At 37.4% G+C, this 12,693-nt stretch overlaps 1 protein-coding gene across 1 annotated transcript in view; it reads left to right on the top strand.

The window, feature by feature from the left end:
- The window catches only part of COG5 (component of oligomeric golgi complex 5), a 188,382-nt gene that overhangs the window by 68,620 nt on the left and 107,069 nt on the right, over nucleotides 1-12,693 (top strand). Inside the window, exon 7 of the mRNA XM_068930353.1 lies at nucleotides 10,246-10,376. Coding sequence (XP_068786454.1) covers nucleotides 10,246-10,376 — 131 coding nt within the window. The remainder of the gene's footprint in view (nucleotides 1-10,245; nucleotides 10,377-12,693) is intronic.

Here is a 12,693-nt window from a genome sequence, read left to right as displayed (position 1 = left end):
AGCTGTCCTTGCTTGTCTCGTCTCATCTACTTCATCTTCTCTTCTGGACACCTTCGGCATGAGCATGTAACATGCTGTCTGAGAGTGCAGACAGCAGTACAGTGCAACCAGCCCCATTCAGTTTGTAACCCCAGCAATACAGTTTTGCTTCCCTTACTGTTGCTCAAACAGCTAAAAACTGAACCTTATGTATTATGCATAGAAACAGCACAGTTTTTACAGATGCAGGAATTAGTTAAATAAAGACCAGTTTTCATATGAATTTAAGGGCATTTTAGTGACAACTCAGATGTTTCACTGAGGTGACGAAGAGAGTGTAGGAATCTCTTCCTGTAGAAAAGGAAAGGGAAAGACAGCAGACATTTTTTAAGTATCAAGCATTTTAGTAAAATTAAACCCCTCCAGAAGTGAATTCATCATCTCTGCACAAAAATTTCAAAACTAAACTTTTAAGAAGAAACTGAACCTGAAAAGTGTTGTACTTACAACTTGAAGTTTCACCTAACCAGAATTGATTGGAAATACTTAGGAAAATGCTGTTCTGGCACTTAGGAGTCATGTTGTTTGTCTTTGCAGTGGTTTTTTCCAACTCTCCCAGTGTGGTGTCATACATGATTCTCTTTTATATTCTTAATTTCCCTTAATTTATAGATACATAGTATTTTTATGGACAATATGCCGTATATTTTGTATGTGTGTATATATGTACACACACGTAGTATAAAACAGTAACATTCTTATTTTGAAAAATTTACGAGGCACTACAATTTATGGACGTTTTATAAGAATAAACATTTTTTCTGAAGAGCTCATATCATAAAAGATGGCTGTAACGTATTGTTTCATAGTGATTGTGAGGGGAATCCCTTTTGCCTGATTTAAATGCTTGATTTAAGCCTTGCTTCAGTGAGCCTTAGGTGTACATGTAGGGCGCGGGGTAATCAATGCAGGCTCTGTGGAGGTTTGGTCAGACTGCAATAGCTAATGGAGACAGGTTCTCTTCGGAGCCTTCTGCTTCCACTTCGGAAGACCTACAAATGTGCCTGATCTTGGCATTCCCCTCCTGCTCTCTGCATTAATTGTACGGGAAATTTAAGTGCCTCCATGGAACAGACCACTATACTTTAAATTAGGGTGTCTACCTATTCCACTTAAAGAATAAAAATGTAATATAAAATACTAGGTTCCTACACCAAAAGGTGAACCTTGTGTTTCTGCTGAGGTATTGGGATCTCAGGCTCCATTCTAGGGCTGTTTGTAGTTTTATATTACTTGCACAGGTGAAAACAAACAAAGGAGTATATACAGTTAGGCCCAGCTTCCTGGCTTGGGTGCTCAGCTGCAGCGGAGGCGAACAGGCTGCCACCCTTCCTTTCAGTAGCTAGTGCCCCACCTAACGTGTGTGCTGGGAGCATGGACGTTTCCATGCTGGGTCAGATTTGTGGCCTGTCTAAATTAGTAAATTACTCTGAGGTGCTTGTGAAGCAGATGGAAGAAGTTGAAAGTAGGCCCTAGCAGTTTTGACAAATTGATCTACTCGTTTGATTTGTTTTGTGCTTGTAGCTAGGCTCTGCCCTAGGACCAAAGGCTGAATATTTAATGCCCCTTTTAAGAAGAGAAATTGATTGTTATTACTGAATATTTCTCCCTTGCAAAAGAGATTTTTATGTGCTTTTACAATGTCCAGTCCCTTCTTATTTTGTGTAACAGAAATAAATACTGCCAATAGCAATGTTTAAACTCAGTTCGTGAGCATCTTCAGCCAGTTTACCTGTGGGCTTCTACCAAAGGGGAAAGTTGTATCCTCCGAGTTGTCCCTGCTTGTGGGTTCCTGTTCTCTCTTACACCAGCAGTCGTGCGCGTGCCTGTGGGGTGAGCTGGGTGAGATAAAGGCTTTAGCTGAAAACTGGCTTGACGACGGGCCCTCTCTTGGGCCCGGAAGCTGGTGCAGGCTCGGGTGGAGTGAAAGAATAGGAAAGCAGGTTAGGGGCATGGAGGCAGAAATTTGAAAACACTTCTGCTCAGGGCAGCCTGCATTTAAATCAACATAAGGTAATAATGATACTGCGGTTTCACTCCATCTTGACATTCTTAATGTGCTGTTTTTAATGGACACTTTCAAGCAATTTGTTCTGATTGTTACATTACCTCCCAACTTCTGCATGCATAAATCCCAGCAGAACTCTTAGATATCGTTTGGAACTGTTCACTTTTTGGTTTCTAAATTAGCAGTTTGTTCTGAAACTGTAACCTCTGATAGTTTCTTTTTCTTTATTATGAGAAAAGAGCAGCCCTAAGGTACAGATATTGCCAATATCTGCAGCTAAGATTGCAGAAGCAAAATAAAACAAATGACCCATAGAAAAAGAGCAACAACCGTAAACCTTCCTCGAATGGGCCGAAAAAAAAAAAAGTAGAACTTCAGGAATGTCTTAATTTCCTTTAAAATGTTCCCCCTACATCTTCAATGAGACACCTCTTAATTCGTCATTGGATTCTTGCTACTTATGCATTAGGGGTTTTGTCGATCTTATGTATTTGCTCCTTGGAATCCACTTTAGCTCTTCTAATTTCCTCCTAGAAGTTTGCTGTAGCTTTGAGTTTTTTGTTACTAGCTTCACTCAAGTAGCCTCTTGAGTGACCTTGTCTAATCCCATTGGTTTATTACTGGCTGTCCTGGTTTGCTCTTTGCTAATGCACCCGATTGCCCTTAGTAGGCTTCTGTTGATTCACTAGTTTCTAACGAAAGCTGAAAATTAGCTCAGTCTTAATAGAGAACATCACATAATTCGTGTGGAGCTCATAGGAATGCAAGCTTCATAATTATCACTTTTTTTAAAACTTATTTTAAGACTTACAGTTTTAATTCAGAATTTTTCCCATCTCATCTTCATTATATGTTATCACAGAGCAGCATTCGAGGTCAAAAAATGAAATCATAATATAGAAATATTCCAGGTTGTTATGTCACTTAGAATTAAAAAAAAAAAAAGCTCGTTACCATCTTTCTACCTAACATACTGTATGAATATGAGGTTTATCTGTGTTAAACTCCTCTTATATAACTATCTGGGAAATGCTGGTTTAGAAAACACGTTATTAAGCAGCATCTTTGCCGGTAGATTAGAAAAGCTGTTCAGATTTAGTAAACCAAGAAAATTTGGAATTGTAATGACAATGTTTTTCCTTTAAGAGATTAAAAAAAAAAGAAATCTAACCCCTTCCCAGGCAGAGGGTAGATTATAAATGTCACTAACTCCTAGGGCTCAGTGTATTTTGTCTCAGTCTAGAATATTTTTGTTCAAGGGAAGGAATCAGCAGGCAGTCTGTATTTTAAGTCCCTAAAAAGTCATTGCCAGCTGTGCTTTCCAAGCTTAATAAGGTGTGATGGAAGAAAAGTGATATGAACATCCCATGGGAGGGTTAAAGATTTGCCTTTATTTTTATGAACCTGTATAGAGAGGTAGATTTAGCGGGGGAATGGGAGGTAGAGGAACGGCCGTAGGACTCCCGCTCCCTCCTCCCCTTCACCAACTAAAAGTGCCTGCTGCAGTGAGTGCTTCGCGTCACGCTGATAGGAGGGCAGTGCACCATCCACCTCTGTGCCGTCATGCCGTGACTGCGTCCCGCCTGGGCATATGTTGTTGACAAACGTATTTATGTCATAATTTTAAGCGCAAGTCCCAACTTTCCTGAAGTTAACAAAAATGTTATATATGTACTTTGTTAATCTATTAAGATAGACTTGACAGTTATAAGTACTATACTGATAGAATCGGTTGCAGTTAACTTAATATTGGTTTTACTCCAGTGCTTTAACATAAAGGGCAGGAGGAGTGAAGAAATCTTGTTATCCCTATGTTACTGATGGAGATCTAGGGTATGACTGATTGACTAGTTCTAAATTACAGAGGAACAAGCTGACAAGTGTCACACTGAGCCTGTCCCTAACTGTAAGACAAGCCCTTGTCTCTGCTTACTTCCTGAGAAGCAGACGCAAGTGCCTTATAGCACGTAGGCATCCTGACTTCTTTGATCGTGGCTGTGTAGTTATCAACTGACTGTACACAGAGAGAAAGTGAATGGTGGTCCTGTACAAATGCCTGAAGAAAAATCTTGCGTTTGTTAGTCTCAGGATTAATAACTGATGGTATCCTTGTGGTATTCCACACGACATATTTTCTTTGCTAACTAAAATTGGCAGTTTGGAATGGGTAATTTGACTGCAATATTTTAGATAAACTGGCTCGTAAACACACTGAGCTATGGTCGTGGTCTGGCTACGCTTGTGTCAGCTGTCTTTCTGCTCAGTTGCACTTGTACTATCAGTGAGCGAAGCAACGTTGCTGAGAATACCTAAGTTTAGATATTTATTATCTTGTCTGCTTACACAATAAAAAATGATCAAAAGGCCCATGTCCTGCCTGTGTCACAGCTTCTGCTCTTATATCGGAACGGCAGGAAAGCACTTGCGGATGTTTCTGCTGTGGATATGCTGTCCCTTTGAAACTGCTTTTTCTTTGAAAACGTGCAGTATGATTGCTAGGACTTTCGTACTGGTTAGAACAGTAGCTTCAAAGCATCTGTAACGGGAGGTCTAGCCACTGAACCCACAGAAAGGTCCTCTCTTTTGAAGTCCTCCTGAAATGCATTGTCCCAAAGTATTTTGTTAGGATTGCAGTAGATTTGAATGGAAGTTGGAGGTTTTGGCAGTGAGCAGGAGGTGGCTGCCGCTCTGAGGGACAGGTGGAGGCGTTTGGAAGAGCCAAGGCATGGCCTTTACGTTCCTGTCTTAAAACCATCAGAAAGATTAACTTTTCAGTACTTGAAATGGCTTATTTGAGATTTTGAGATAAAGTGCAATAGGGAGAAACAATCTGTCTGCTTTTTTCCACAGATTTTTTTTGTGGATTTAGGAGATCAGTCCATATTTTAATTTTATTTTGTTTAGGCAACTTTGGGATGCGGGAATATGGTCTTATGACATAAGTGAGCTCTACAGCAGATTTGTATTTCTGGACTTTGTAAAGCTTTGGTGATATTTATACTTTTTTTTTTTATTCCACTTTACCAAGAAATTTCTTCAATCTGTGGGTAATTCTTTGCACTTTTTTTTTTTACAGTGTCAGCAGGGAGGGTGGGGTCAGAAAATTAGTCTTCACGTTCAAGACACTCGTTGATTGAAGTTAGTAATTGAAGTTAGTGGGAGTTTAATATTAGTTTTAATAGGTTCATATGTAAGGCCACCTTCAGATAATGCTGCTTAGTCACAGTTAAAAATTGCTGTGAAGTAAGCTGGGTAAGAGGAGCTGCTGCAGCCGCCAGCAAAAGCAGCTCTGTAAGCACGCGCGTGTGTACGGCGTCGTTAATAGCATGGGCTGTTCTTTCCTGCTGTTCAACTGTCCATTGACTTCTCTGATCAATTTTTAAACAAATGCCTACAGACAAAAGCATTTGCAGGGCTATTTTTAGTAGACTATTTGACATACAGTACTGTTAGGAAGGCATAAAGGAAATAACTCTCTTAAGCTTTATGCAATACTTCTCTAAACTTTTTATTTCAGTTTGTTATGCAGGTGTTTTTGTATGCAGGAACAGGGAAGTGTTTCTCTACCTAGCGGTGAAGTGACTCACCTGGAATTTTGTGTTCAGTTACGAACGTGTGGGCACAAAAACTAATTAAGTGCTTAGATTCATTTGTTCAATAAACAAAAATAACTCGCTACTAAAGTGAAAGGTTGCTTGGCAAAGGTTTAGCTAAATAACCTACTAAGTTAGCTTAGTAGGAAAGCTTAGGAGCTCAAGTCTGTGGCTTAAGAAACTTACTGAAGGGACCCAAAAAGAAGGGAACTTTATAAGGAAGTCGTAGTGAGCTGGGTATAAATTGAAATAGTGGAACATTGTTCTGTGAAGGAAGTGTGCCATTCTGGGCGAAATGCTTTGACTGTTCTTTTGTTAGTTTTATTGATTATTTTTCTTTCCAAAGAAGTAGTGGAAGCCCTGTTTCGTGCTCGATTGAGCAAAATGCTGATAAATATGTGAATGAAAGCAGGTCTGTATTGTCTTGGAGATGAGCAGTAGCGTCAAGGTCTACGCTACTGAAATGCAGAATTGGGCAGGTTTAAATCTAGAAAGATATTAAAAAAAATTAAGACATTGTCTAACCTTCAAGGTTTTTCAGGTTTACAGAGTATCTTCTTAGGCTGCTTTTACAATTCCCTGGGGACCTAAGGTACCCAAGCATGTTCTGAAGTGTCCAAATTGATAAAGTTAATCATTCAGTTCCCACCTCCTAACTTCTATTGAAATTCAGAGTTTTAAGTGGACAGCGGGTCTGTCCTTGGAGGAGCATGAAGAAGTAGGAGTTTTCAGAGCTTGCTTTCCATGTTCCAGGAACATGGTTTTGAGAGCAGTGGCCATAGTTGGTTTGATTTACAAAAATGTGCAGTAGTTACAGGTGTAACTGTGTAACATTTGAATGATTTGAGTTCTAGCTCTGGGCCTCATTAGCCTGAAGGAGGTCGAGTATAGAGTTCCTGCTTCCCAATAGAGCGTGACAACAAGTCCAAAACGTCTGGAAAGGAACATCCTCCAGGCCTTCTTTCAAGCCTAGCTCAAATGTAGTTAGCTTAGGTCAGGAATGCCGGCAGGACGGAGCTCCTTAGCGTACAGGTCAGGGATCTTGGGGAGTGTGGAAATCTGGTCTTTGTTCCCTGGGTTGTGTTTTTTTATCTAACACAGTCTCATTTGAAAGTCTTAAATAGTCCAAAGAGTAGGGATTAGAATGTTGCCTGCCCCCTTGGAAAGAAAGTGAATGAGTCTGGGAGAAAGGATGTCACAGATTCACACCTCCCTTAGCTAAAGGGAGGCAAGGACACGGGCTTTCTACTTGCTGGAGTACTGGCTGTCAGTGATAGTTCTGCTGTCACTAATTAAAGACAGAAAGGTTAAGCGATTTGAACAAATCTACATAACCAGTGACAAAATTTGAAGTAGAACAGACTTTTTTCTGTAGTAACCAGGCCAGACCATAGGCGCCTTACTGCTGGAGATCCATTTTTATAATTAAAAATGAAAAAAGTTTTTTTTCTTTTCATGCAATTTTGCTTTACGCATTTGATAATATATAATTTTTATATGTTACGTATAATTTAAATATGTTAACATATATACACCTATTATATTTCTAATAACAGAAATACCCATTCTTCCAATGGGTTCAGGACACCACAATGGGTAAGACACTTTAAACCTATAGCGTGAAATTTTTCACATATTCAATGGCAACAGTATCTTCTACGAAATGTAGTTAGGCAGTCATAATATCTGAAAAGTGTAGCACACTGAAATTTAGTGCTTCTTAAACATCAGATCTGCAAAATTTGCATGGTGTACTGTTTTCTTTGGATAGTTATTTAATATACGAAACAGTATGATTAATAAATTATTGTTAAATGTGAACACATTTAAGATACTAAAATAATTTAAAGAGTCGTCATATTTCAGCTGAAAACAGTCATTCATAGGTATAAAAGTTTTGTGTGCATTTCTTTATTATATTTTCATTAAAAAAAAATCCTCACTAGGTATTTTTCTGCTTTTTCTCAAAGATTTTCCATCTGCCTTTGGGCAAGCACTAAAACGACCAGTAGACTGGTTTCTGACCAACATGTCAACAAGCTTGGCGATAAATTACTATACCGGCAAGCTATTCCGGTTCAATTTCATTATTTTTTGCTGCTTAGCTAGAAGAATACAAGTTTGATCCCTGGTCGTCATATCAGATTAGCTGTCTACATGATATGCTTGGTATTTCCAGGGAACCCACTTAAAGTTATATCTTGCTCAGATGAAGAAGACTCTCGAACTACGCTTACATCACCAAAATTACTCTGGAAAAAGTTAATTCTCATTTCTTTTGATTTATCTAGACTGTAAATATACCTAGTTTAACAGTTTTAGCTGTATGAACATATTCTGTTTGTGCCTTGTATTTGGATTTACAGGGTTTTTTGTATAATTTGTGTAGTCTAGAGAAAGCTGACATCCATGACATGCCATTTTTTAAAACTACTTTTAAAAATTGATTTGCTAATCTTAATGCCCTGCTAAGTGCCAGCATGAGGCAGCCTAATTTACAGATTAATTTATGAATATTGGTTTTGATGGAAGGAAATAAAAGTATTGTTAGTTATTTGGAACTTGCATATCTATTCTTCTTGCACTTGTCCCGGGCAAATTAAATCTTTCCTCTTAAATGGAGAATAAGCGCTTTTAACATCTACTATCCCTAGATTTTCTTGGAGGAATAATATCTAGTACTTGTGCTTTAGAAAGAGATGGGAGTAAAAGTAATTTCAGGTACCATATAGATAAATGATGAAAGCATTTCTGCAGGAGTGTTTTGACTGTACTGTAAGAGATGGACATAAACAGATGCGAGAGTGCAAGGAGACGGTGGATCAGTGTAATCTGCACGATAACTGGTGACCGCAGCACGCAAAGACCTTAATGTCATTTAAAAAAAAAAGGGCATTAAAAGAAATTTTAAGAAAGAACTTGATGGAGTCAGTGGGTCAGTTTTAGTCTTTCATTGAAGAAATTACAGATTTATTAGGGATATAGTTAAAAAATAATTTAAGTAGGTGCCTCTTGTGTTTTAGGCAGGGACCTCTCCAGTCAAACTGAAGGTGGTTCAGAAGGATGTTGTTAGTACTTCCATGGACAAAGAGTGGAAGAGGGATGTAAGTTTGAGGTGCTGTTAGGCAAAGCCTGTGAATTTATCTTAGGAAGAAGTGTGCTCTAGAAGATGTGTATTCGGCCTTTGCTTTGAAAAATTCAGAGTGTGTCCCTGTACTCAGTGCTCTGATGCTTTTTAACTAGAGGGGATTTCAGTAGGTGGGCACAGTGTACTTCTGGTTCAGGTGTGCTGTGATGCTGAGCTGAATGCTGGCGTGTTCACATTGAACACGAGGAAAATAAGATTTAGGAATATTTTATTGAGGGTTATAAAATTTGGTCTATTCAGAGTCTCTTATCATTGTAGTTATATATTTCTGTAACAAGCAGACTCATTTTTATGCTCTCCAGACTTGAAGATCTTCTGTGAGAGGGTTTGGGATCTTCTTCTTTGCTTTTCTATTTTATATTACAGAGCTGCTCAGGTAAGCTTTCTCCCTCATAGTAGTTAAGACTAGCCTATGTAAGTGATGTTGCTGTACTTTGTCCATGTGATTCCTCAATTACTTGCTGTGGATTTTTCCTTTGTAGCTTTAGGTTCTATTTTGAGCTCCTATGTAAATAATTTGCATGAAAACACATGCCTCATCTGGTTTTTAGCTAGCACTTTTAGCAGTGCTCAGCAGTGAAGGTTGGTTCAATATTCCTCTAGTTTTAAGATGTAAAAACTAAGGCACAGAACTGAGAATGGTCTTGCCTATGGCACCTGAGCAGCACAATGGCGGAGCAAAGAAAAGAAAATGAGAAGCCAAAGACTTGATAATTGCTAAGCCATGCTACTTCCTAGTAAGGGTTGAACAAATTTTCTGTTTTGGCAATCATCATAATATATTTGTGAGGTTTGAGTTATTTCTGTATTTTTCAGTTAAGATTTTTTTGTTATTCTTGGACTTTTTCCTTCGTTTATTTTTTACATTCTAATTCTGCCCTCAAAACTTGCATGACAGGTAAAGGTGTGATAATAGCGTAACTCATACGGCACTAATTTTTAGGAGTGTTTGTCACAATTTCATCAACGAACTGACCATTCTAACTGTGGCTTTTAAAAATAAATTCTGCTATCATCTATGACATACAGACTAGGAAGTCTAAACTGTATGAAGATTATGGAACTTCAGATATTAGAGATGCTTATTCAAACATCCGTTTAGAGAAGTTTAGGTATACAGTTAATCCTTCAGGACAAGGAGATGACTTTTTGCGCCTTCCCATCTTGTCTTTTATGATCCTGGGATTTCTAGAATTCACAGAATACAAATCTTCAGAAATGTTTGCGTCCAGAGAAATGCTGCGAAATAAATTCAATGTGTTTAATATCCATATTTTCTTGAGTAATAATCTTTTGATTTTCAGTTTATTTGGTATAGTACATTACTTTGGCATACATTATTGTCGAGTGTTGTGTGTGAAAATGTCCCTTGGCACTGTAACTCCTAAGTGTTTTAGCATGTTTAAAATGTTCCATTATCATATGTCATGCTTATCAATGTTTTATTGCTTTTATAGATTACCTTTCTCAAGGAATAGATCTCTCTGGAATAGAAGTAATTGAAAATGACCTACTTTTTATTGCGAGAGCTCGGCTTGAGGTGGAAAATCAAGCTAAAAGGTTGCTGGAGCAAGGTGTGGAAACTCAGGTAAAATAAACTTTCTTTTTTCTTCCTTCCAGAAGTGAAGAGTAAAAAGTGCTCTGAGACTAAATTCCTTTGTCTGATGCAGCATTGTCTAAAGGAGATCAAACATGGAAAAAAATTTTACTCGTATGTGAAATTCACACACACAAATGAACATCCATAGAAACTGACTAGCTCTGAACTAGAGCTAGCTCTGTGCAATAGAATTATTTTAAAATTTTGCAGGATCTGACACTGAAAATATGGGAGAAGGTATGTGCAAATGTGAAGAGTTTAACACTAAATACTGTAATAAAAGCCTGATAATTGGTAGGATTTTACATTAAGCACAGTATACTACGTTGGTAATATTGCCATGCCTCTCAGATAAATCTGAAATATATAATACTTAAAACTGTAAGGAGTTTGCTGAATTTTAGCTGTGCAGTGCTATAATAAGATGGTTTGGAAGAATTCCCATGAAAACTCCAATGGGCATTTTAAACTTTGAGATAAACTTCCACTATAGGGAAAATCAAAATGAATATGCATAACTACATTCATCTAAATGTATACTGCACACGTTCCTACTAAGTGTGATTTTTTGAAACAACCTGGCTACATATATTATTTAATTATTTGGAATACTCTTTGTGCTATCTTTCCTTATTAAATTCAAATTCTTTTATGTATACTTTTTTAAGTTTTTTTTTTTTTAATACATTCTTTAAATCCCTGGAAAAATCCAGTGCAAGTCTGTATCAAATTTGATTTCTAAATTAGAGAACAAAGAGGATTAGAACAAGCCATTTAAATACTGTTTGTATTACCAAAGGTTAAACTTATTTATAAAGCAATATAGCATTTGTTTATACTGATGAAGGTTGGCATCAATATAGAGCATATACAAAATGGAAAATCTCTTCATTAAATTAGTTTGGTTAGACAACTGAGCATTAAAATGATCAGAAGGGCTCACACTTTTACTTAAATATCTAATTTTAAGTAATTTTCTGCTTTAAATAGTCATGATTGTGGTAAATGCAATTGGCTGATAGCAAAATGGTAGGAAGAAAACACCTAATTTTTTTTACTTAATTACTATTCAAATGCTGAAAACTCCTGGCTTTTTGAGCGTGTTAGAGAGTTGTATTTGTTACAAGCCACCAAGCATATGTTATGTTAAAGAAAAACTGAATGAAGACAGGACTCAAGAAGAAGCAAGTAGATATTTATTTTATATGTAGCAAAAGTCTTTATCAGTCTGCACTCTTTCTAGTTTTTCATGTCAGCTTTGACCTTCTCTGATAATTTTCTCTTCATATTAAATACTAAAACAGAACTGACAAATAAACCCTGGGGAAATCAATCCCACTCCACTTGAAAAATTGACAGATTTATTAGGTGTTCCAGGCTGTATCCAGGTAATCAAGAGATTATTAAAGTATATGCCTGTTGTGCTTTAGCCAGGGGCTAGTTTCCAGGCAAATGGAGAATCGTTTGGAAGAACATTATTACTGCTTACTTGTGTCAGAAGTGGGGATATTTTGATGAAGTGATGTTGGGTGTGCTTCACAGATTTGATGTTGGGTATGCTTCACGGATTTGATGCCCCAAGAAATCTAGAATTTGAAATACAAATAGCAGATACTGTGTCTTTTATGAGTCTTGTTATTATAGGTATCTGTTGTAGTGACAAGTGATTCACATTTATACTTTGAAGCACTGAGATTTCCCGTAGGACGACTTGGGATCTTCATCCCTTCTTCTGCTAAAACCTCTTCAGATAGCCAAGCCTGTACCGTTGAGAATAGTTCCTCTGTATTTTGTTCAGGTGATCTTTCAGTTATTTGATACGTGTATTTGCAGATGTAGTTTCAGTTTTCACCTTTATTTTGATCTTCTGTGTAAATAATACATGAGATCAGTTGCCTACCTAATGATGAGCTCTGTCTCTAGATTTTGGCTAGCACTTTGCAGCAGTGCTGAAAAGAAGGAGGTTGATTTAGCACCTGTATTTTACAGTATTTCAGTGTCCACCTGAAAGAAAAGCGAAAAGTGAATATACATTTTAAAAAAAGGTAAAGCCATTTTTTAAGCAGAACTTCATTAAAATTTGGTGAACATCTCTAGAATTTTTTCTCTTTTCAAGGAGGTGCTATTATAAATTACTCTGACAAGAACAGTGCTAACAAGTTGGAATTGCTCCTTTTAACATCTTGATCTATATCATGCATTTAGATAAGAAAGTATTTTTATTTTGATTAATTATTTAATGATAGATGAATTACATCCTAATGAGCTGTGCCTGCATTCCCCGCAATGGCCAACAGCAGTAGCA

The sequence above is a fragment of the Struthio camelus genome, chromosome 1, assembly GCF_040807025.1.
Source record: "Struthio camelus isolate bStrCam1 chromosome 1, bStrCam1.hap1, whole genome shotgun sequence".
NCBI lineage: Eukaryota > Metazoa > Chordata > Aves > Struthioniformes > Struthionidae > Struthio > Struthio camelus.
The sequence above is the reverse complement of the archived record's forward strand: the minus strand, read 5'-3'. Positions and strand labels throughout refer to the sequence as shown.